Here is a 27,498-nt window from a genome sequence, read left to right as displayed (position 1 = left end):
TATGCTGTGGAAATTGCTGTAACTGTCCAGTAGATGGAGCTATACACCAGTTTTACTGTTCTAAACTGATTTTTATTTTTCTGTCGCAATCTGTCATTCCTGTGAGAGATGACCATTATTTTGTTTCTAGACACAGCCTAGATCTAGCTAGCGGTGGGTGCTCACGTGTCCGAGTGTTTCTGCTCAATAGTCTGGTGTCTGCAGATTGGGATTTATTTATAGCCATGCCTGTCTACCTCAAAGCCCCATAATGCACCACTCCCAGATCCTGCAACTGGTGGCCTTTTTATAGGTCTCTAAAATAATCTAAAATTTGATCTCACAAAACAAAAATAGAACAAAGGCACACACAGACACAAACATCCTGAAGTCTGACTGAAAAGACGTGTCAGTCAGGTACTTATTGAAAGCCTGTGTCACGGATGATCTCTGCCATCAGATCCCCCACAATCCAATTTAATCTGCTGTCTCCTAGGCAGGGATTTCTCAGTCTGACCAATAGAGTGTCGGTATCTGAGGACACCGTCGCCAGGTGGAAGCTGCACTTTGTCTGTAGTACTTTTGTTAGTTTTTCTTTTTTTGGCTTAGATCTCTGAAACTTCCTCACATAAATGACTTAGTCCTAGTTTAGAAGTTTTTAAAAAATGTTATTCGTAGAATTTTAAGAATGCAATAAGATTAGCTAAACGCTAAACTTGCCATGCTAGCTTTGGAAGAGGTTCCGGTAAAAACGATTCTTCGTCTGCATGGGGTTCCTGTGGTCATCATGGAGCAGATGTACACCTCTAACACACTCTAACTGGTGAGAGAAATTCAAGTTTGACATTTCGACACATTTTATTTGTTATTTTGATCTACGTGAACGTCTGCTTTAGCTGTGTGACGTTATTACTCTAGATAAAGGCATAGTTTATCCAAAAATGAAAATTCTGTCATCATTTACTCACTCTCACGTCGTTTCAAACCTGCACGACTTTATTCTTCTGCAGGAATAATATATCATACAACATGTTTTTTTTTTTTTGTTTGTTTGGCCTGTACAATGAAAATCAATATTGATTCATATGAGGTCCAATCAATGTTGTTTGGTGATCGTATCGGTGTTGTAAAAAAACAAAAACAAAGGACATCTTAAACTTTGTCTTGGCAGGTAACTAAGGCAACTCAAATTAAAACTGATATAAAAATTAATAAACGTTTTTTAAACTAATAAAAATGACAAAAGCACATTAAAACCTAAAAATGAAAAATGAAAAGTATAAATAATATTAAAGCAACACTGCATTGTATGACCAAAAACACATATTCTTCAAATTATCCTCTTTTCTGTTTCATAGAAGATAGAAAGTCATACCGGTTTGAGTAAATGATGACAGAATTTATTAAAGGCCGATATTTAAAATGTGTACTGCTCTGACTCCTTAGTCATATTACTTGCGTGTGTGTGCTTTTCACATGTCAGATGAATAACTGAAACCTGCAAATGTGAAATTGATATAGATAAAATCAATACTATATTGTCCCGATTTGTGAAAGAAAAGAATGACATATCTGGTCATATTATGATGTCTCATTTTCAATACTTTACACTCATGGTGTATAATTTGAGGCCTTATTTTACTCAACTTCTCATATATTTACAATTGTGAGGACTTTCTCATTGTTTGGACATTAACTCACACAATCCGTCCTTGCAAACCGGACCTCAGCGGACACTTTGAATAATGTTCTGTCACTGAGATGTGTGTTGGGGAGGACGTAGAGTTTTATGCGGCACCCAGATGGAGAGATGGAGGACAGATGGAAGGAGAGAGAGAGAGAGAGAGAGAGAGAGAGAGATGGAGGACAGATGGAAGAGGAGGTGAGGTTTGGAGAGTGACTCAGCAGTCAGATTGAGCGTTTGATGTGAGGGAACATCACACCCTCATTAAGATGAGAAATCTTTCCAACACAACCTAAAAAAAAATGTTTTAATAAATGTGATTAAACAAGCTCGTGTTCATACGGAGAAGCACAGTTTAGTACGAGGCGAAAAGGGTAAATTTTCAAGATGTGAACGGCCCTCTGTTTGAGCCGAGGACGCCTTAAGGAAAGAAAACCCACAAATAAAATCTCTTTAATATAACTTTTGTTTTTCCTAAACAGTAATTAAGTTCGATTAGAACAAACGTGGCTTTTTTGGTGTAAGTCTCATGGTTCACAGATGGGTCTGCTGAGGAGAAAAGGCCTTCTAATGTTCAGATGTCTCCATGTGCCCAGATTTGCCAAAATATGAAATATCCTCCTTTTAATCCTGCTGTTTCGTAAGGAGGACTTTCTGGAAGGTTCAGATGGGGAACATTTTTTGGCTTTAAAAATATCTGACGTTTCAGCACGTTTTATGGAAAGAGTAACATTAGCTGGATTATTTTGCAGTTCATCATTGGTTTGCAATAGTTTCAGTCAAATAAATTACTCAAAATAACATTTTATGAGTTTTCAAAGACCCTGATTTCTTCAGTGTCCTCTCTGCATGTGTTTTGGAGAACAGGGTTATAATGAAATCACAATAATAATATGAATGAAATGTTTCCATTTATTGATTATCATTGCACCGAAAACATAATTAAACTAATCTTTGGTTATGTTTACAAAAAATTTGCGATAAATAAGAAAAAAAATACTACACAAAACAAACGTAATATCTGTCAAAAACCTAAAATTTGATTTGTGAATGGAAAAACAATAATTGGCTGAAGTATCTTTCCTTCACTTCTCCTAATCCTGTATCTTATTAGGCTATATTATTCATAATATGAATGTTTTTTTTAACTGTTCAGTATCAGAGTTTGCAAAGCAAAAACACATGGTAAAATTTAAAATAAATATAAATGAAACCAAAATATATTTATAGGCCTATAATTAAAATGTAGGCATATGTTAATTATTTTAAATTGGCCTATCTATCTATCTATCTATCTATCTATCTATCTATCTATCTATCTATCTATCTATCTAGCCTATCTATCTATCTATCTATCTATCTATCTATCTATCTATCTATCTATCTATCTATCTATCTATCTATCTATCTATCTATCTATCTATCTATCTATCTATCTATCTATCTATCTATCTATCTATCTATCTATCTATCTATCTATCGTTCTATCTATCTATCGTTCTATCGTTCTATCTATCGTTCTATCTATCGTTCTATCGTTCTATCGTTCTATCGTGCATTGGCCTACAGACATGTGCGCACGGACTTCATTTCCCAGCGCGCACCGCGGCGTCCGATGTTTCCCACAGCTGACAGTCAGTGAGCAGCAGAGTCTCACAGCAGAACGCGCATCTCGCACGACGGGCTTCAAAAGGCGCACTTGGATTTGGGATTACCTTGAAGCACATCTCCCCTGTGGATCCCAGTATAGAGCTCCTCTATTGTCCTGTTCGGACAGTCTGATGGCATGCGTCTGTAGTAGTGCATGCGGATCGCATTGTTATTTGTAGCTGCACTCATCTCTCCATCCACGCCGAGCCCGATGCAGTGGGATGGATGGTGTTAGAGTGGGGCTGATGATGGTGGAGGAGAGTGATGAACAGAGGGACAGCAGCGGTGGCGCAGAGATGGCCGCGCTACACCAGTGCGAACTGATCCAGAACATGATCGACATCTCCATCTCCAGTTTGCAAGGGCTCCGGACCAAATGCGCGGCGTCCAACGATCTCACACAGCAGGAGATCCGCACTTTAGAGGTAATGACGACGACAGGGGCCGAAGTGCCGCGTCATGAAAGAGCGGATCCGCGCTCTATCCGTTTCTTCCTATTTTTTACACTGCAGCTGTTTATTGTGGTGCAATATAGATGCGCACAGGGCTTGGACCGACACCCCCTTATTGCAATTTAACATATCCTTAACTAAAAAGTACCATGTGTGCACAGTGGTAATACAATGGAATTTAGACATTACTATAATGCTGTATTTTTAGAAACGCTCAGGGATGGGATTTGAACCTCTCTCACAAATATTACCACCATGATAAGGCATGATAACAATATCATGGTTCCTGGAGTAGGCTTGGATGTAAATATCACAATGCTTAAATATGGCAATCATATAGCAGCACAATAGCAATGCAAGCAGTCATTTTTTTTTAAATTCTTAATTGTAGAAACAATGCTATTTTGGAAGCAATCTAAAAACAACAGCACGAAAGCCATGGTGCATAAGGGAAAACATTGAGCTTCGGCTGATGTGTGGAGTTCACAGCACACTAACCCAGTGGGGGGTTATTTGACCTGGTTCTGTTGACTAGCTGGGATATTCTGCATCTCCATTCCAGGAGCAGACGGGATATTTTTTGACCGTAAAGGCCTTCACTGGACTGTCTGCCTCTGTGTGTGATGTTTTGCCGATAACGTCTCACCCTAACTTCCACAACATTGGCGGTTAGGTGTCATTATTGATGTGTGCTCCACCTGGAAAGTGCCCCATTGCTCCTCCAGTATGGGTAATTAATGAGGAATCAATACAGCCATGGGGTGGATGGTGTGCAAACAGCCCCGGAGGGCCTGTAGTTTGAGTATCGGCCGAGAATGTGACCGCATGCACCAGAATGATTGTTTTTGAGATCCTCAGAGGTGTTATGGATCTGTGTTTCTAGCTCTATTATTTTTGGTTAACCGTTATGACTGGCCCGTTTTTGTGCGAGGGTAACATTATTAAAAAGCTTTAAAAACTTGTCTAAATAAATGCAAAAAAACAAACAAACCCTAGTGAATTGAACCATCACAACATTATATTGTAGAGTGTGAAAAATAGATATTCATTTTTCAGACTTCCCAAATATTACATTTAATAGTGTTGGTAAATAATTTCTTAGTGTTAAATGGCTGTAAATGTAATCTATATTTTGGGAAATGAGCATGCACAATTAAATATTCAATATAAAGAATACTGTTACGTAAACAAAATTAAAAATCTAAACTTAATTGATAACTAATACGGTGCGGTCGCTTTATTTGAGTTGTCAGTTCTACTCCCTGATTTAGCACTATTTAGCACTATATTTTTGTGTGTGTGTGTATGTATGTGTATACATATATATATATATATATATATATATATATGTGTGTGTGTTTGTATATATATATATATATATATATATATATATATATATAATTATAGCCCGACCGATAAAGGATTTTGAAGGCCGATACTTATACAAATATTTGTTGGTTTTAAAATACGATATATCGGCCGATATTATTTTATTTAATTTTTTTTTTCAGAAACGCACAACAAAATATTAACAGATTTCCCTAACATTAGTTATTTGTAGTTAATTATGAGTTTTAACTAAAATAATATGATAATGCATAACTGGTTCTCTCCGCCCGACTCCGGCTGGATCAGCAGGTTGCAGGATGTGTGGCGCGTTATACACGAGTGTTGCCAACAGGAATGGTGTAGAGTGCCCTCTGGTGGACAAACTATACAACTCCAACACTCATGACATGGTTCAAGCATGATTCGTCTGTTTTTATTTTATTTTTGAAATATTCATTTATCGGCCATTATAACTGCCGATACCGATATTTTAGAAAATGCCTAATATCGGCCGATAATATCGGCCTGCCGATATATCGGTCTGGCTCTAATATTTATATATATATATGGGTGTGTATTTATTTATATAATATACTGTATATAACAATTTAGTGAAAGAACGGCAAACTGTACTGGGCCGAAGTCTACAGGAAATGGTGGAGAGATTGCTCGGCCTGCTTCCTCTTTATGTATTGCAAAACTTTCTGACGGCATCTCTCTCCCTCGGGGCTTTTGAAACATGTGTTTGATTAGTTGCAATATATACTAGGTGGTCAATCTCATATTTCAGGTTTCTCTCTGCTCGAGTTGTTTTAGTCCTCAGTAACCCAAGAGTCGGGTCCGAACCCAGCTGAACAGGTTGACGTATTGTATTGTGAGCGTGCTCTTACGAGCGTCGTTCTGAGGGACAGATGGAGCCCGTCAATACTCATTCGCTGGATGCTTGTTAATTCCTGTACAGAACAACAGATTTGAAGTGGCCACATTCAGACCCCCACCACTCTCCGTACACTTCAGTGCAATCAAGAGACACTTGAACTCGCATTAGATTCTCTCTGAAAGCTCTTTATAACACCACTTCACGTCGTGTTTTAACAGCTCGCCACTCTTTCCAGGAGATAATTATTCTCCATCTCTCCGGCTGAAGGGCCGCGTGGTTACGTTTGACCGAATGTTCTCAGTCTCTCCTGCGGCTGCCCGTTCTGCTGATCGGCACTTTTTTACGATCCGTATTTTTGCATCGACTTTGGTTCACTAGAACGTGCTCCTGGATAAACATTGATGATACTGAAACAATGTTGCTATCAACCCGTCAGATGTTAGTGTTAGAGTCAGCATGAAACAGTGAACAGAACTCGTTTTTACTTCTATAATGAGATTTATTTCCACATTAACTGGGATATTGAGAAAAATGTGGGATATATTGTGAGCGTTTTTGATCATTATCACAATTAAATTTAAATTAAATTTTAATTTCATAAAAATTCCATCAAAATTTCATAAAAATTAAATTTTTTGCAATTTATCAAAATAAAGAATAGAGCCTCCGCTTAAAAACAAAACAAACCTTTTTTTTTCTTAAATGCTTTAACCCTTGTGTAGTGTTCATATTTTTGTTATTCAGCCAGTTTTCGTGGGTCTGGTGGACCCTCTGCATTTTGGGGTTTTTAATTGAACAAAATCAAACAATTTTATGTTAAAATACTCAACAGGTGTTTCCTTCATCCCATTCCAGCAAAATAAACAGCATATATGGTTAATATTTTCTCTTTACCTTTGTTAGATAACATTTTAGAATTAAAAGACGGAGGGTAAAATGTGCGGGAATGTGAGCGCAGACGGTGGCCGTGCTTGAATTTTGCAGCAATGGGGGTGTACAGTGTGTTTCCATTAAAAATGTGTTCTGATATATATTCTTCTCATAAAATGAGCCAAGGCCAATGAGTAATCGTATAATTTTTCTTTTGATAAAAAATGAAAACGGGTCCAACAGACCCGAACACCATACAAGGGTTCACAAAACAAACATAAAAACACTTTTAAACTATAGTAGTTATTGTTTAATCATGCCCTTACACACTACAAAGGTTTTTAATTCGCAACGAAAAGATAATTTGATCGAATTAATTTGTTTAAAGTAGCATTGCAGAAGTTCTGAAATTTCTTACCGTTACTGACACCAGTGGCCATTAGAGAAACTGCAGCCAGTCTGATGCTCGTTCTCAGTGCGCGCGCACGCACTATATAATGCTTTTTTTTCTTCTTTTAAACTTACGAGGAGGCTGGTCGCTTCTTTCCGTCCGCTTGAAACACTACTGCTAGCGATTGTGCTAACGAGAACGCACATGACGTCACATTTTGTGAATTTTCACGCCAATTCGGACCCGACTCCTCCACACACAATTGAGCCGACAGGTTGATAGAGACAGTCAAGGTGTCATTCTTTCTATTACATTATGGTTGGCTCATAAATGTACAAATTAAGTAAAAACCTACACATAGCCCCTTTAATTTAAGTTGACCCTACTCAAACCATTAGGGTGTAATATTTACTTTATTTCAGCTCTATTTCAATTAAATGTTAATATTAGAGCCCGACCGATAAAGGATTTTGAAGGCCGATACCGATACAAATATTTTTGGGTTTTAAAATCCGATATTCCGATATATCGGCCGATATTTTTTTTTTATTATTAAATATTGTTGGATTTCACACACTTTTCTGCACGAGATACGTTTGATACTTTTTCTCTATGTCTAAATGTTCACTCCTCGCAAGTATAACTTACATTTTACAATGCAGGGACTGTAACTAGAGATATAAATACGGTAATCATTACTTTATTTAGGAAAAAGTTCATTGTGGTTTCCAAGCTCATTAATGTTAACGTTAGCGGTCTTCCACTGATGATAGTGGCATTAGCTAGCTTTGTGGTTAGCTAGTCTATGATGAGCCATAATTTAGCAATAGATAACGTCATACTGCAAGTTGTAAAACATAGATTTTCAATATAACAGGCCAAGGAGAGATGATTAAAGCGTGTTTCGTCCATTTTTATTTTATTTTTGAAATATTCATTTATCGGCCATTATGACTGCCGATACCGATATTATGGAAAATGCCTAATATCGGCCGATATATCGGTCTGGCTTTTAGTTAATGATAACAATCCTGCTAGGTTGATAGCAATTGTGTTCCATTCTTATAAATATGTGAAATTTGCTAAATCACTTTACTAATCAAACCAAACCAGCTCACACACACTGTCTTTCTTCCAGACTAGGGACTGTGACTCCTGCACCAGCTGCTGTGGGACTGTGCATGTCCTCCAGAGTTAGATTCGTACGTCTGCTCACATCTTCTCATTGTGCAGATTTTGATGAACTGTGATGTTTGAGATGCCGTCTCAGGAAAGCAGTGACCTACTTCTATGCAGAGATCCTCAATCTTTCTGTGGTTAAACATGTTTTTGTTGGTAAAAAAGGAGAGCTAGGTCTCTGTTTTGCAGACTCAAGCGGTCAGCTGTTGATGTTCGAGACAGTTTTGCAGTGCATTGGTGTCGTGTGCTGTCGTGGCTGGGGCTATATTTAGATGTCTTCCTCCCTACGCGTTTTCAGGGTTGGTTGTTAAATAAGAAAATAATGACGTGAAGAGGATGAGCGAGGGGGGGGGGGGGTGCCAGCCAATCAGCCCGCGCCTGTTTGAGGGCTCCCAATAGACTGGGAATGGGGAGGAGGGCGACAGATTCAGCCGAGCAGAGCAGGTAAGAGATGTACCATCATTACTCATGGCTGTCTCAGTGCTGAGCTCTTGCCTAGATATTCTCCAGCGCATCCGAGCTGCGTCACTGAGGCCTGATGAGGAGCTGTCATCGTGCCTGGTGGCAATCACGTTATATGATGATCGTTTAGTCTAAATAATGTTCTAGTCCAATAACTCATTTTTTCATTTAAGGCACATTTTCAAAAAACCTCTTGGACATGAACTCTAGTCCTGAATATCATATACACTCAACAACCACTTTAGTTTCGCCTTCAGAACTGCCTTTAATTCTACGTGGCATCGATTCAACAAGGTGCTGAAAGCATTCTTTAGAAATGTTGGCCCATATTGATAGGATAGCATGCAGATTTGTCGGCTGCACATGTCAGCCTGACCGATAAAGGATTTTGAAGGCCGATACGATACAAATATTTTGGGGTTTTAAAATCCGATATTCCGATATATCGGCCGATATTATTTTTTTTTTGTTAAATATTGTTGGATTTCACACACGTGTAAAAGAAAAGCTAACTTTTCTGCACGAGATACGTTTGATACTTTTTCTCTATGTCTAAATGTTCACTCCTCGCAAGTATAACTTACATTTTACAATGCAGGGACTGTAACTAGAGATATAAATACAGTAATCATTACTTTATTTAGGCAGAAAAAGTTCATTGTGGTTTCCAAGCTCATTAATGTTAACGTTAGCGGTCTTCCACTGATGATAGTGGCATTAGCTAGCTTTGTGGTTAGCTAGCCTATGATGAGCAATGGATAACATCATACTGCAAATTGTAAAACATACATTTTCAAAATAACAGGCCAAGGAGAGATGATTGAAGCGTGTTTCGTCCGTTTTTATTTTATTTATTAAATATTCATTTATCGGCCATTATAACTGCCGATACCGATATTTTGGAAAATGCCTAATATCGGCCGATATATCGGTCTGGCTCTAATGCGAATCTCCCGTTCCACCTGATCTCAAAGATGCTCTATTGGGTTGAGATCTGGTGACTGTGAAGCTCATTTGAGTACAGTCAACTCATTGTCATGTTCAAGAAACCAGTCAGAGATGATTGGAGCTTTCTGGCATGGCGCGTTCTCCTTATGGAAGTGGCCATCAGAGGATGGGGACATGGTGGCCATAAAGGGATGGACATGGTCAGAAACAATGCTCAGGTAGGCCGTGGCATTTATTGGCACTAAAGGGAGCCCCAAATGCGCCAAGAAAACATTTCCCACACCATTACACCACCACCACCACCACAGGCTGGATGGATGTTCATGTTGTTTACGCCAACCGTCTGAAAGTCAACTCGAACCAGTCTGGCCATTCTCCTCTGACCCCTGGCATCAACAAAGCATTTTAATGATGTGATATTTTCTCATTTTCTGACCATTCTCTATAAACTCAAGACAAGGTTGTACTTGAAAATGCTGTAGTAGATCAGCAGTTTATGAAATATTCAGACCACCAACAACCCTGCCATGTTCAATCGCATTCCTTCCCCATATTCGGATGCTCAGTTTGAACTTCAGCAGATCGTATGGGCTCTATGCACGGCGTTATTTCCGGTGAAGCATTAGAGATGCTCGATAACTTCCGCCGATCATAGAGTCCAATGCAATACCGAGAATTTATATTGAATTTTATACTCCATGGTTATACTAAAGAAACGTTTGTCACAAAAACAGATAAAACAGACACCCCTCGTTGTGTTTATGCTTCTTTTTAAAATTATTTTAAATAAACATAACTATATATAAAATTACATCTAAACGTATGTACGTTTCGTTTCAAAGACGGGAGGAGAGTAAATATTGAAGACTCTGCCATAATCCCGTTTTCTCCGGTTTTCCTCCGCTTTAATCTACACAACCGGAAATGGACGAGCATCCTTACGTCAAATGCGGAACTTATGCGTGCATATAGCCCATTGACCTTGTCCATGTCATTTTATACATTTTTACTCCCAAGTATTTATAATCACATTATTTTACATATTTACTTAACATCTTGGAATGGGTGAACAAGTCCATCCTCTAGAAAGAATCCCTCATACGCTCTCATTAATACTCCGGTATCTAATGAGATTATCAGTCAGGCAGCATCAGCATGTACGCAGACACTTGACCCACACGTGACATGACACTTTAAACGTGTAAACGTCTGCTGGGATTAGCCGTAGGTTTTAGTAAATCTCTCGTATGTGTAGTGTTGGGGATAGTTGAGGCCGGTGGGCAGTTCGTAGTGAAGAGATGAAGGGATTGGCGTTAAGCACATTACGCCAGGGTGACAGGTGAAATTGCATAGAGACATGCTAATCAATGTGGATCGGGTGGTTAGCTCTCATCTCGTGTCTGTGGACACATTTTTTGACGTTTTTTTTTCTGCGGATCTGTCCGTGTTCTCTGAGCAGCTGGGTGTGTTCCTGCCCTTTGGCTGTCAATCACACCTGCTGACCTCACTGAGCCGTTGTCATGGCAACCTCGTCCCTGTGTTTACCCTCATCCGCAGTCAGACAGGTGTGACGCCATCCCCAAATACCACCATAACATTTCAATCGTTAAATGACAGTGTTTTGGTTCATTTTACGTGTGAACAACACATTCAAGTATGGCTCCATTTTAGTTTTTTCCTCATCGTGTATTGATTAGTCTGAGAACAGGTTGTCCCAGATATTCCTCTGTGTGATTTAGCAACTACCCAAATAAAATAGTTTGGTTTTTCAGATGCTATTAGTATCACCATGTTACTCTGAAATTATTGCTAGTAGTAATTTTTATCAATTTATATATTCACGTGATACCAAGGTATTAAAAAATACTAAACTAAACTACATTGGAATTATAGTTACTGTATTTGTAGCTTTTGTTATGTTATATTCAGTCTATTTATTATCTCAATTGTTGCTGCTTTTTTTCTAAAAAGACATTGTAGAATATATTGGATAGTTAACTATGTCTATACTTATAGAAAGTTGAATAGAAGATTATTATTTAAAATGTTTTTTTTTTTGTTTTTGTTTTGTTCATACAATGAAAGTGTTGTCTTGGACCCCAATGACTTTCATTGTATGGTCAAATACATTTCAAAACATCTATTTTTGTGTTCCTCTGAAGAAAGTAACAGAGGTTTGAAATGACAAAGGGCAAGTAATTAATATAATTTTCCTTTTGTGAAATATCCCAAAATATTATAATATAATATTTTAATAATATAATATAATTTGTTTTAATATATATAATTATAAAAATAATATAATATTTTGTGATTTAATACCTCCTAAATCATACAAATTACAACATTTACTTCAGGGATGTCCAAAAAATGTTTTGTCGCTGAGTAATAACAAGTTGCTTATTCTTCAGTAAGCTAAAAATATTATCAGTTCATATGTGATGATACAACAAGTTGATGATGCAACCAATTCTGAACACAGATTTTGTAGATATGACCACAGACAGATGACCATGCCGTGCAAAGATGTCTAGCTTTCACCATGTTTTCTGTCTGTGGGAAAATCCCACTCTAAAAAAAAACGTTAGTGACGACGACCCAGGAGTGTAGTTGCTAGGAAACCTTACGTCACACTTTCACCAGTGTATTGTTATCAGTGATGTGTGTTTGTGTGTGCGCAGAGACAACAGGGCAGGCTCAGGACCTGGTGCGGTCATCAAACAGAACCAATGTGTGGGTCATGCATGCATGTGCTATGAATATGAGAAGTTAAATTGTAAAGGCTGAAATAGAGAAATTTTATCCTGCTTGACAATTGTAGTAAAGAAGATTTAGTAGAAAGATATTTAGACCTTAATTGTAGTGGCTCCATGGAGCTCTACGTATATTACCTGGAGAAAGCTGGCCGTTGACATTCCCATTAATCTCAATGGTAGTTGTGTAATGTGTAAGAGCTGTGGTTGTAAACCTGACTCCACTGGCCTCAAGAGGCACGCTCGTGACTGACGCTAAATACACTGCGGTATTTAGCGTTCTTGTTAGCGCGCATGCCTCCCATGCCGGAGACTGTGGTTTGAATCCCGCTCAGAGCGGGTCAAGTAGGACCAGTCACATTTGGTGCCGTGACCCGGATGAGAGTGTGGTTTAGGGAGGTGAGTGTAACAGACGTTGGCCAGTAACTAGGCTGGTGTGTGTGTGTGTGTAAACCTTACTCACCTTGCCCGTCTTGCGTGCCAGAGACCCCCTTTCAAATCCCACTTGAAGCTGGTCAAGTAGGATCTGTTACATTTGGTGCCGTGACCCCGGATGGGAGTGAGGTTTAGGGAGGTGAGTGTTACGGATGTAAGAGCTGTGTGTGTAAACCTCACTCTTCTGGCCTCAAGAGGCGCGCTAGAGGCGGCGGTCTTTAGCGTCCTTGTTAGCATCTGACGCCGGAGCCCCCGGTTCGAATCCCGCTCAGAGCGAGTCAATTAGGACCAGTTTGGTGCCGTGACCCGGATGGGAGTGTAGTTTAGGGAGGTGAGTGTAACGGACGTAGGCCAGTAAGAGCTGTGTGTGTAAACCTCACTCCTCTGGCCTCAAGAGGCGTGCCAGATGTGGCGGTCTTTAGCGTCCTTGTTAGCATCTGACGCTGGAGCCCCCGGTTCGAATCCCGCTCAGAGCGAGTCAATTAGGACCAGTTTGGTGCCGTGACCCGGATGGGAGTGAGGTTTAGGGAGGTGAGTGTAACGGACGTAGGCCAGTAAGAGCTGTGTGTGTAAACCTCATTCCTCTGGCCTCAAGAGGCGCGCTAGAGGCCGCGGTCTTGTTAGCGTCTAACACTGGAGACCCTGGTTCAAATCCCGCTCAGAGCTGGTCAAGTAGGACCAGTTACATTTGGTGCCGTGACCCGGATGGGAGTGAGGTTTAGGGAGGTGAGTGTAATGGACGTAGGCCAGTAAGAGCTGTGTGTGTAAACCTCACTCCTCTGGCCTCAAGAGGCATGCTAGAGGCGGCGGTCTTTAGCAACCTTGTTAGCATCTGACGCCGTAGCCCCTGGTTCGAATCCCGCTCAGAGCGGGTTGAGTAGGACCGGTTTCAGTTGCAAGGTTAGTGCAACACACAATTTCGAATCTGCTATCCGACAGTAGATCAACCTGCAACAGTGAAGTGTTTAGCATTGTTAGGATCTCCTGTGTTAAGATGAGAGGAGTTAAGATGGTGGGTTTTGTTGTTTGGTCTGAGAAAAATGGGCTGTTGGTGAGTCTCCGTAGGCTTTAAAACACTGCTGCTTTAACTTTCACACCAACAGCAAAGAATCGTCCTGTTCATCTCCGTCTAGCTTTGGCCAAGCCCCAAAATCAATGTTCACAGAGACAAACCAACAAAAGAACATTAAAGTGGGTGTTTCTCAGCTTTCCTCCAAGCTGTGAGACTAGAAATCCAGGAATCATGCCAGTGCTGTGGCCATTATGGTGGACTCCACGATTTTCATCCCAGAATCGTGAAAATCGTCTAAGAAAATGCCCATAGCCTTCTCTTTTTGTACGCTGATTACCCTATTAACTATAGTTTAGTGACCACAGGTAACAAACTAAGTCATTGTAGATTAAGGTGATCAGGTGTTTTCTTATGATGTGGTAGTTGCTTTATTTCTGTTTCAGGGTGTTACCTTAACCAAGCTGGCCAGCTGGAGACCACACAAAAACCATCAGAAGCTGAATATTCTAGTAGCTGAATGGCTCCTCATGGTTATGATTTCAATAAAGCAGCAATCTATGGTATTTATTATAGAAGAGCATATGACATGTTAGCATATGAAAATATGGGTAACACTTTACAATATGGGTGCACTAATATGCATTAATTCATGCTTAACTAATACACAGATAATCATGAGTTAATGTATAACTAATGAAGAATTAAACCATTAATTAACGATTACTGCATCAGCAACTAATAAAGATTCTACATGATTAATAGATTAAGTAATACATGAATTGCTATTAAATCAATGTGTCATTGTGTATGAATTCCTCAATAACATATTTTATTAACTAATAGTGTAAATTAATGTGTTAATTACCACAATTAGTCAAAGCTATGCACTTCAACTTCCAGTTGTCTGCTTTAATTAATCATTAGCTAATGATTTGCAAAGGTATCATTATGTTATGACTTTACTTGTTGGGGCACATCATTATTAACTAGTCATTTAGTAATTGTAGTAATGTTCACATGAATTTGCACTAACAATTAAGTAAGTAATCATGTATTAATGCATATTAGTGTACCTGTCATATTATCTGGAAGTTGAAATACAAGGCTTTGGCTCATACCTGGTAATTAACATATTAATTAACAATATTAGTTAAAAAAATGAGTTATTATGGAATTAATCCACAATTACATATTTAATACATAAAAACAATTCATGTATGAACTAATACAGACTCTTAATTAGTGAATAGCTTAGATAATCATTACTTACACATTAATTCAGTATTATCTGTGCATTAGTTAATCATGAATTAATGCTTATTAGTGCACCCTTATTGTAAAGTGTTACCAAAATATGCACCAAATTACAATAGATGCTACAACTTATGTAGCTGTAGGAATAAAGGAAAAGTGCTAGTTGTAGAAGTGCCAGTGCAGGGCAGTCCAAACTCAGTATAATGGCAGTAGAATAGAGCTCTTTCGCTTAGTGAAATGGTTCAAGTTCTTCCTGTGTGAAGTGTGCAGTATGTGAGCATCCGACGAGACCTTGTAGTTTTAAACCGTTGCGTTGTAAGCCTTTTTAGTTGTGCTGAAATCTGAGAGCTGTGGAAAACCCGTAGACCTCAAGCACTTGACACAAATTTTCCTATTGACTGCGATGGCTAAAAGCTTTTGAATGGCAGTTGAGCTTTATTGAGTGGATTGCTCACTGTCCTCGGTGTAATAAGCATTTAGCTGTTAGCAATAGAGCTTTAATTGCTTATTTATCGCCTCTGACCTCCCACAAGGTGTTTTCAGCTCCCTGCACAATACGGTAATATCACAGTCAAGTTCTGAAAATGTGGAGTATATTACTGTGAAATGTAGGCCATTTCATTTGCCTAGAGAACTACAGTGCGTTATACTAAGCACAGTGTACGTTCGAGTATAATGCACTCACGATATGATCAGTAGGCATGAAAACTCGTATCCAGATGCTGCTATAGTGATCTTAGGAGATTTTAATCATTGTGAACTCCGAAGAGAGTTTGATAACTTCCCCACTAGGGGAAATAGCACTTTGGATAAATGCTACAGCAATATTAGAAGTGCGTACACTGCGGTCGCCAAGCCGCATTTTGGGAAATGTGATCAACTTGCTATTCTGCTTCAGCGCATCTACATCAGGAGGCTTAAAGCAGACCCAGACAGAGTTAAAACTGTGAATATGTGGACTGAAAACGCTTTGGTGGAACTGCAGGGCTGTTTGGACATTTTTAGGGAAGCCACAGACAATACCCATGAATATACATCATGTCTTGTTACCACTGTGGTGGTGTAATGGATGTTTTCTTGGCACACTTTAGGCCCCTTGGTGCCAATTGGGCATCGGTCTACCTGAGCATTGTTTCTGCCCATGTCCATCCCTTCATGGCCACCATGTCCCCATCCTCTGATGGCTACTTCCAGCAGGATAATGCACCATGAATCATTTCAGATTGGTTTCTTGAACATGTCAATGAGTTGACTGTACCAAAATGGCCGCCACAGTCACCAGATCTCAACCCAATAGAGCATCTTTGGGATGTGGTGGAACGGGAGCTTCGTGCCCACAAATCTCCATCAACTGCAAGATGCGATCCTATCAATACGGGCCAACATTTCTAAAGAATGCTTTCAGCACCTTGTTGAATCAATGCCACTTAGAATTAAGGCGAAAGGGGGTCAAACACAGTATTAGTATGGTGTTCCTAATAATCCTTTAGGTGTGTGTGTGTATATGTATATATGAAGAGTTCAGATGCAAAAGCCTCTAAATGCCATTTGAAATTTTCTTCTTTAATGATGATTTTTATCAAACTTGTATATTTAAGTTCAGTAATTTTACTTAAATAACAATTAATAGGTAATTATCATTGCAATTTAAGTGAAATCACTGAACTTAAATATACAAGCTTGATAAAAATGATCATTCTAGAAGAAAATTTCAAATGGCACTTCGAGGCTTTTGCATCTGAACTTTTCATAAATAAATCTCTGAGAAACGCACAAGAATTCCAATGTCCCTGTACTGAAACGTACCCGTGCAAATGGCAATAATACTTTGAACTTGAACTTTGAAGATGCTCGTCTGCAGTGCTCAAGGTCGTCTTTTGTTGGCTTCAGCCGCGACACAGTACTCAAGGTCTTCTTCTTTTTTGCCGAAGTAATGTGTACAAAAGACAGACCGTTTGGCTCTTGAGAGGTTGTCATTGAAGCTCTGATTCACCTGTTGAGGTACTGGTTTCTCTCAGGGACGCGTGTGTGTGTGTGTGGGTGCGTAATGGAGATGAAGACCAAGCATTTTCAGCCAGAAATTCATTAGTACAAAGATCTGATCATAATGTTTCAGACAGTGGATCATTTGGAACAACAGATAATAATTTAAACGTATCATTTTGAATATATTAGGGATCTGTATTATTTGAAGATGTAGAGATTAGTTCAGGTTTGTGGGAATCTGTTTGGATATATAGCTTACATAGTAGTATTTTGGGGTCAAGTTTGTGGGATTAGTGCGATTATGCCAAGGTTAGTTTGACTATATGTGGGTAACATAATGTGTATACAAACATTAATTTGAGTATGAGGGAATCAGTTTGCATAGCATATTAGGGAATAAGTTTGACTAGTATTTTGAAATGAAATATATATGAGTTTTGACTATGTGGACGTCATTTGAAGTATATAAGGATCAGTTTGTGTTTATAGTGATCAATCTGATATAGTGATCAGGTTAAATATGTGGGCATCGTTTTAAATCACCATTAAATTAAAATTGACAATTGTTGTTTTTATGGAATCTTGCCGTATTCATTATAAATGATTGATCTGTGCACATATAACTTCCACTTGCAGTAACATCTCTGCTCTGATGACGTCAGGGCGGGACAACCTGTCACTCGCATGAGATCCACCAACAGCAAACCACAACCATCCAATCAATTCCTGATGGACAAAATCAAGTCCCGCCCTACATTTTTTTTCTTGTTCAAGAAGCTTTTTAATTTGGGTATAAATCACAAAAGGGATGAAAAGACTATATAAGGATCAATTTGAGTGTATAGTGATCAGTCAAGGATCCATTTAAGTAAGAAGACATAATTGTAAGTATCAGTTTGAGTATATAGGGATTGAGGTGAAATGATATTGAGTATGCAGGGATCATCATCCGTATATAATGATAAGTTTCGGGTTAGGGTTAGGGTTAGGTTATGTGGGTCAGTTTGCACATATAGTGTCTGAGGGAGAAAACGAAATGTATAACAATCAATTTTGAATATGATTTTGGGATCCGTTTAAATTCATATGGAGTATATTAGTATGCAGAGATCAGTTTGAACATATTGTCAAGTAATCAGTTTGATTGTGCAGGGATCAGTTTAAATGTTGGTGATGATAGAGGGATTAAGTGTCTGCTTAATGCATGTAAAAGCGTGCGGCTCTCATTAAAGCAGTGATTGCAGGCGGAGGGGGACGTGTGAAAGGATGACTCGTTTTATGGTAACGGGCCTCTGTGCGTCAGTGAGCCCTCCTCTCTTTCACCCTACCCTCGTTCCTTCCCTTCTTTCTGTCTCACTGCGTCATCAGCGCTTCTGTTCTGCTGAGGTGTCCGTGCGGCCCATATAGGAAGCTGGATCCAGGCAGAGCGAGGGAATAGGTGTGGTTTTTTGAGTGCATCGGTGAATTTGAGGTGGGTCAGCATTCTGCACCGAGCTGGAAAATTCCTCCTGCGTTAGCCAGTGCAGTTTGTTTGTGCAAGATTTGGGAGCGTTCCCCACTGTGTTTATTATCCAGAACGGTCTTTACTACTAGGAATGTGCGCCAAGACAAATTTCCATAACGCTTAAACAGAATATTTTGTAACCCCCAGAAGAAGTCAAAAAACAGAGTGCGTAAGCAATCCATACAGTCAAATAGTCAAACTCTGAATGCTCCTGAAAAATAAGCCATATATTGGTGCCCTGTTCTTGTCCTGCTTTATGATCATTGTACATTAAAGTTGGCATGAAACAGAAGTTGTGAAAGTCTTTTAAGTCACCTTACATATGCCTAATCCTACCCATCTCCACTCCTGATCCCTAACCCCACCCCTAATCTTACACATCTCCACCCTCTGATCCCTAACTCCACCCCTAATCCTACCCCTCTCTGCCCCCTGATCCCTAACTCCACCCCTAATCCTACCCATCTCTGCCCCCTGATCCCTAACTCCACCCCTAATCCTACACATCTCCACCCTCTGATCCCTAACCCCACCCCTAATCTTACCCATCTCCGCCCCCTGATCCCTAATCCTGCCCATCTCCACCCTCTGATCCCTAACTCCACCCCTAATCTTACCCATCTCCACCCCCTGATCCCTAACCCCACCCCTATCCCACCCATCTCCGCCCCTGATCCCTAACCCCACCCCTAATCCTACACATCTCCACCCTCTGATCCCTAACCCCACCCCTAATCTTACCCATCTCCGCCCCCTGATCCCTAATCCTGCCCATCTCCACCCTCTGATCCCTAACTCCACCCCTAATCTTACCCATCTCCACCCCCTGATCCCTAACCCCACCCCTATCCCACCCATCTCCACCCCCTGATCCCTAACCCCACCCCTAATCCTACCCATCTCCACCCCCTGATCCCTAACCCCACCCCTAATCCTACCTATCTCCACCCCTGATCCCTAACCCCACCCCTAATCCTACCTATCTCCACCCCTGATCCCTAACCCCACCCCTAATCCTACCTATCTCCACCCCTGATCCTTAACCCCATCCCTATTCCTACCCATCTCCGCCCCTGATCCCTAACCCCACCCCTAATCCTACCTATCTCCACCTCCTGATACCTAAATCCACCCCTAATCCTACCCATCTCCACCCCTGATCCCTAACCCCACCCCTAATCTTACCCATCTCCACCCCTGATCCCTAACTCCACCCCTAATCCTACCCATCTCCACCCCTGATACCTAAATCCACCCCTAATCCTACCCATCTCCGCCCCTGATCCCTAACCCCACCCCTAATCCTACCCATCTCCACCCCTGATACCTAAATCCACCCCTAATCCTACCCATCTCCACCCCTGATCCCTAACCCCACCCCTAATCCTACCCATCTCCACCCCTGATACCTAAATCCACCCCTAATCCTACCCATCTCCGCCCCTGATCCCTAACCCCACCCCTAATCCTACCCATCTCCACCCCTGATACCTAAATCCACCCCTAATCCTACCCATCTCCGCCCCTGATCCCTAACCCCACCCCTAATCCTACCCATCTCCACCCCTGATACCTAAATCCACCCCTAATCCTACCCATCTCCACCCCTGATCCCTAACCCATACCCCTATCCCACCCATCTCCACCCCCTGATCCCTAACCCCACCCCTAATCCTACCCATCTCCACCCCTGATCCCTAACCCCACCCCTAATCCTACCTATCTCCACCCCTGATCCCTAACCCCACCCCTAATCCTACCTATCTCCACCCCTGATCCTTAACCCCATCCCTATTCCTACCCATCTCCGCCCCTGATCCCTAACCCCACCCCTAATCCTACCTATCTCCACCTCCTGATACCTAAATCCACCCCTAATCCTACCTATCTCCACCCCTGATCCCTAACCCCACCCCTAATCCTACCTATCTCCACCCCTGATCCTTAACCCCATCCCTATTCCTACCTATCTCCACCCCTGATCCCTAACCCCACCCCTAATCCTACCTATCTCCGCCTCCTGATACCTAAATCCACCCCTAATCCTACCTATCTCCAGCCTCTGATCCTTAACCCCATCCCTAATCCTACCTATCTCCGCCTCCTGATCCCTAACCCCACCCCTAATCTTACCCATCTCCACCCCCTGATCCCTAACCCCACCCCTAATCCTACCTATCTCCGCCTCCTGTTACCTAACTCCACCCCTAATCCTACCCATCTCCACCCCTGATCCGCAATGAGGTGCTACTGTAAGTTGGCCAGTTCGGCAGCATGTGCATCTGCGAACCGCAACGCGACGGCCGCGTTGAAAGAGACGATTAGCCTCCGTGTGACCTCTGCGTCTCGTGGAGCTGTGATGTCAGAACGCTCCCACCGTCAGCAGTGTTCCGATGACACTCGGTTGCCATGCCAGCAGTGCAGTCGCCCCCATGAGGAGGGCTGCAGCTCCCTTCCAGATAATAACAGTTATTTATAGCTGACAGCCCTGTTTGCTGAAGGGGAGCACAAAAAGAGAGAGGGAGAGAAAATCCAGTCAGGTGCGGCTGATGCTGAAATCTCACTGTGGTAATGCAAAGCTGTGGATCGCTGCTGATTTCAACGTATTTGTGACTTTGATTAATTGACGTACCTCCCGTCCTGAAAGAGCGTGCCTTCTTTGAGATTTCACACCCACGTCATTGGGGCATTTCATTACAATTAAACTGAATTGATTGCATTTGTCCTTTGTGATATCCATCATGCTTATCTTGTAACAGTTGTCTAAGTTCACACAGCTGTATGTGAAATTGTCCTTTGGTTGAATGTGAAACCCAATAAAGGCCTCTCTCAGGCTCCGCCCCTGCTGTGAGTGGCCCCTCCCTCATCGACTTTGTGCTCTGCTGCCCCCTGCAGGTCAAGCTCATGAAGTACATCTGTAAACAGCTGCAGTGTAAGCAGAAGGTGCCAGACACAGAAAGGCCGCCGGCCCTGAACAGCTACCCACGGCTGGAGGACTGGTTACGCACCATCAACGCCAGACCTGAGCTCATAGAGGTAATTATGTGTGTGTGTGAAATAATTATTGATCTCTTCAGATAAATTCAAATCAGGTGGTTGTCCTGTAAATATTCAGGAGTTTGGTAACGTGACCCATTTTTGACAAGAAAGTAACAAGATGACTCTCACAAAGCCAGTCAGTGGTCAAATTTGACTGGATCACATTTTCTTTTTTATTTTTACCAAAATCTAATACATTTTGATATATATATATATATATATAAATGTGTGTGTTTATATATATATATATAAAGTTTTTATGTTGAATGACTGTATAAAGTAATGGTATATTTGAATATTTAAATATTAATATATTAAATATTAAGTTATAATTATTTTTAAATATTAAAATCTTTATTTAACACTTATTTTGCATAAATAAAAAAATTCTATATATTTCTACATAATATATATATATATATATATATATATATATATATATACTATATATACTGTATATATTTGTGTTTATTTACACAAAACCAAGACAGCCCTACACCTTTCATGCATATTAAATATTAAAACAAAAGATTAGGTGTCCAAATAAACAATATCAGGTCTTCTAATGTCTGAGGCTGGACACTTAGTCCAAATCTTCTTAGACATTTGCAAATAAAAACGTAATCATGGCACTGTTAAAGTATGTGAGCGAACAAATGTGTGCGTGTTTATGCTTTGAAGTTCAATATCTTTGAGTGAAGCTGAGGTATTATAGAAAATATGTTTGGCTACAACCACTTTCCCAGCAGACCCCATATAGACCAACTCTAATTACCCAACATGCTGAGTCAGCCTCTCTCTCTCAGTATGATACTGTATGTCACATACATGTCAACAGGGAGAATTTTCTTATCCTATCATAATAAACTAAAAGAAAAACAAGAAAGTTGCTGAAGTTGTGGTTAGCATAATGATCCGACACATTTAGCTGTATCGTATCTTTTCATAATCACCCTTGACTCTTCTCCACAACATCATATCCTGTGCTCTCTCTCTAATAAAAATAGCACTAAACATGGCAAAAAGCCCCCTCAAAAAAAATATCAGTTATCAGTATGATTGTGTGATTATGATATTAATATCAGTCAAGTCTCAGGAGTCCCTCTTTTAAAATCAATCACACGCAGGTTTGTAATTAGGCACTCAGATTAATTAGTCTCGTGGCCTTGGAATTTGAAGAGGTGGAGAGCTTCATTCACAAGAGAATCTGGTGTATGTGACCATAAATCACCTGTTTGGATCATGTGACGTCACTGATTTGCTTTAAGAGTGTTTTCCTTCACATTGCAGAGGGTGTTTTAGATAGGACTCACTGTCGTTCTCTCTCCAGGCCGTGAACGTGAAGCTGTCATTGGATGCTCTGCTGCAGATGCCCATCAGTCAGGTGAAGGAAACCATGAGACGGCTGGGCTCCAGTTCAGAGGAGTGCACCCGGCTGTGTGCGGCCCTCAACTGTTTAAAGAGTGCCTCTGAGTCAGGTGGGGGCTCTTTCCCTCAGATTCACACACTTAAAGTCACATTATGCGAGAATTGTACCTTAATATAACAGCTTCAAATGGGTATCAGGCTGTGAGTGCAGAGTGGTTTTTATGACAGTAAGTACTCTAGGGGGCGCTGTTTGACAAAAACGGAATTCCTGCATAGTGTGCCTTTTAAAGTCAGCATTAAAACGGAAGTTGCGATAGTCTTTTCCTCACTATTGTGACGTTTATCCGAGTGAAACGTCTTCTCGTTCTCGAACTAGAAAAATTTTGGTAGGACTTTATTTTGTTCCATTCATAGGGAATTAATTGGATGGTTGTGTTTTGCTATTGGTCGATCTCATTGAGTGACAGGTTGTCCCGCCCTCGCGCAGGAAGAGATGTTACTGCAAGATGGAGGGGAAGTTGATTTGATTAAAGATTATGAGGGAACATGATTTAAAAATAAATAAATAATGATATTCATCTAAATTGCATACAATGAAATGCAATAAATCATTTATATTTGGAAATCCCCCAGTTTTTGCCAAAATTTACAGACTTTCAGCTCTTTGCGATGAACGAATCAAATAAAAGTAATTGATATAGCTCAATTAATGAATCCAAACGACTTGAATAGACATATTTGGAAAGAATTAATCATTCTAAAATGAGTGGCTGATTTTGTTGGGGAGTGCACAATAAAAAATGATTTAAAAAGCTGGAAATGTATTTTTAAAAAGATATTTTTTTGCGTGGAAACTTTTTTAGGGCTGTAATTTCAGTGTTTACAGGAACTAACACAGTAACCACAGAGTGAAAAGAGCTCACAAAAAAAAAAGTTTGCATAGGGCACATTCTCACTGTTTTTGCCCTATTCAGTAAAATGTGAAATCACAATACAATACAAGTTTTAAATGTTAAACCTTTGAGCTTTTATTTTGATGGGTTGCCGGTCAACGGATGCATACACTGCCATCTTGTAGTCTGGTGAAGCACTGTATCATGGGCTGTACATGAGCCGTCTGCATGATTTCAAAATTGCCATGTCACAATATTGCGTCTATTTCGACATATCGTGCAGCCCTAATCTCAATAATAGATTTCTTCTTAATTGACTATACAATTATTTCCTTCAGGGGAGTTTAAAGAGGACAGCGGCTGTTGGTTCTCCGAGCCCATGAGGCGGGACAGTGGCGGCTTGACCCCGGTGGACCAGATTCCATTACTAGGAGGTTCCATGCGACCCCACAGCCCTTCCCCTCTGGCTCGACCCCCGAACACGCCCTCCACGCCCCTCGCCACCTGCCCATACCCCCGCTACATCCTGTCAGCCGGCGAGGCTCACATCTACCACGGATACGCAGAGAGTCTGACCGATCCCAGTCCGTATTACACCTCCAGGCCCGTCAGACTCACCGGACACACCTCAACTCCGCCCATAACCCCGCCCTCACGGAGGAGACACCGCCTCAAGCCTCCTTGCACCCCTCCTCCTCCTTCCCGAAAAGTTTTGCACCTCCTCCCCAACATCTCCATGACCCGCAGCAAGAGCCACGAGAGTCAGCTCGGCCACCGCATCGAAGACACGCCCACAAACAAGTAGGTCAACCACTGAGTACAAACGCCGACATCCCTATCACATGTGCGGTGTAAAAGTATTTAAAGGAGTAGTTCAGTTTGCTGATCATTTACTCACCCCCATGTCATCCAAGATGTCCACGTCTTTCTTTCTTCAGTCGAAAAGAAATTAAGGTTTTCGGATTTTTCTCCATATAATGGACTTCAATGGGGACCAAACCGTTCAAAATGAGAGTTTCAGTGCAGCTTCAAAATGCTTTAAACGACACCAGACGATGAATAAGAGTCTTATCAAGTGAAACGAGCGCTCATTTAAAAAAATAAATACAAAAGTTTTATAAGCACAGATGCTCACCTTGCTCTGTTCTGTGACGCACGTTCGTGACTCTCCTGTTCATCAAAACTAATTCATTTGGTTCATTCAACGAATGAAATGACTCAAAAAAAGATTTGTTCATTTTGATGGAGGAGATCGAACATTTATTTTTGAAATGACTGCTCGTTTCGCTAGATAAGACCCTTATTCATTGTGTGGTGTCGTTTAAAGCCCTTTGAACAGTTTGCACTGAAACTCTCATTTTGAACCGTTTGGTCCCCATTGAAGTCCATTATATGGAGGAAGTCCTGGAATGTTTTCATCAAAAACCTTAATTTCTTTTCGACCGAAGGACATCTTGGATGACATGGGGGTGAGTAAATTATCAGCAAAAGCTTTTTCAAAAGTGAACTACTTTAACACTATAAAGCCAACTTTGATACGCACATTTCTTGTTAAACTGTGAGCATCAAATTGGAAACTTCAGGCTTTTGAGAAATGTTCTCTCTATCATCACTGAATTGCATTAAATGTTTTGCCCTCACAATAAAAACTACAGAGCTTTTGATCTATTTAAAAATCATCTTGCAAAGACATATTATTAAGAGCTATAGAGTGACTATACTGTTATAAAGATCTCACTGGTTTACATTATAAGGTATCAGAATTTCAGATTTTTGGCCATATGAATATCATCAACTGCATTAAATGGCATATTTTTGCTCAGATTTGGGCCTCTGTTTTTTCCTTCACAAGTCGTGTATGAGCTCAACATTCTCCTATATTGTGCTGTATGTGCCACTTAAATGTATCAAATATGATAATAAAAAAAACACATGCAAACATAAAATATATATATATATTTTCAGGCTATTATTACATTTGTCAGACTTTATGAATTATTTTACAGTCATTGACGGATTTTTCATGAGTCATGCATTTTTCTGTGCAGTGACTAATAGGAATCCGTGATGATGTCATGATTATTTGCACTAACAAAATGAACATAGAATAATGACTCAACAGCTGATTCCGATTCGTCTAGAGTTCAGTAAATTAATCAAAGGTTTGGACACACAAATGTATCATAATACATCTGAACGCTTATTTTTATATTCATATTTAGTATAAGATTTATTTAAAGATCAATTTCCATGAATAAAAATTAATAATAATAATAATAATAATAAACTAATTAAATTATGATTTTTTTTTATAAACTACTAATTTTAATGATTATGTGAATTGTACTAAATGGTTGAGTTTGACTACATGGAATGAATTTTTATTTCATTATAATTTATATATTATAATAATAAAACAAATTTATAAAATAAATAATGCCAGATATATCCCAGATAATAGTCATATATCAGTATAAAATTAATGCAATAATCCCAGATAATAGCCATATATCAGCATTAAATTAATACAATAATGCCAGATATATCCCAGATAATAGCCATATATCAGTATAAAATTAATGCAATAATCCCAGATAATAGCCATATATCAGCATTAAATTAATACAATAATCCCAGATAATAGCCATGTATCAGCATTAAATTAATACAATAATGCCAGATATATCCCAGATAATAGCCATATATCAGCATTAAATTAATGCAATAATCCCAGATAATAGCCATATATCAGCATTAAATTAATGCAATAATCCCAGATAATAGCCATATATCAGCATTAAATTAATGCAATAATCCCAGATAATAGCCATATATCAGCATTAAATTAATGCAATAATCCCAGATAATAGCCATATATCACTATTAAATTAATGCAATAATCCCAGATAATAGCCATATATCAGTATTAAATTAATACAATAATGCCAGATATATCCCAGATAATAGCCATATATCAGTATAAAATTAATGCAATAATCCCAGATAATAGCCATATATCAGCATTAAATTAATGCAATAATCCCAGATAATAGCCATGTATCAGCATTAAATTAATACAATAATGCCAGATATATCCCAGATAATAGCCATATATCAGCATTAAATTAATGCAATAATCCCAGATAATAGCCATATATCAGTATTAAATTAATACAATAATCCCAGATAATAGCCATGTATCAGCATTAAATTAATGCAATAATGCCAGATATATCCCAGATAATAGCCATATATCAGTATTAAATGAATGCAATAATCCCAGATAATAGCCATATATCAGTATAAAATTAATACAATAATCCCAGATAATAGCCATATATCAGTATTAAATGAATGCAATAATCCCAGATAATAGCCATATATCAGTATTAAATGAATGCAATAATCTCAGATAATAGCCATATATCAG

At 39.7% G+C, this 27,498-nt stretch overlaps 1 protein-coding gene across 3 annotated transcripts in view; it reads left to right on the top strand.

Annotated features, from left to right (window-relative positions):
- Positions 1-501: 501 nt before the first annotated feature.
- The window catches only part of ksr1a (kinase suppressor of ras 1a), a 40,042-nt gene continuing 13,045 nt past the window's right edge, over positions 502-27,498 (top strand). Inside the window, exons 1-4 of one of the 3 annotated variants that reach the window (XM_089126252.1) lie at positions 502-802; positions 21,664-21,804; positions 23,138-23,285; positions 24,407-24,869. In XM_089126252.1, the coding sequence (XP_088982378.1) occupies positions 21,673-21,804; positions 23,138-23,285; positions 24,407-24,869 (743 nt within the window). In that variant the 5' untranslated portion in view covers positions 502-802; positions 21,664-21,672. Of the gene's footprint in view, positions 803-3,276; positions 3,739-21,663; positions 21,805-23,137; positions 23,286-24,406; positions 24,870-27,498 lie in introns of those variants that run through there. The other 2 variants (XM_089126250.1, XM_089126251.1) reach the window with 2 other exon arrangements.

Source organism: Pimephales promelas, chromosome 23 (genome assembly GCF_988280905.1).
Source record: "Pimephales promelas chromosome 23, fPimPro1.hap1.1, whole genome shotgun sequence".
NCBI lineage: Eukaryota > Metazoa > Chordata > Actinopteri > Cypriniformes > Leuciscidae > Pimephales > Pimephales promelas.
Note: the sequence above shows the minus strand (reverse complement) of the source record. Positions and strands in the feature narration are given on the sequence as shown.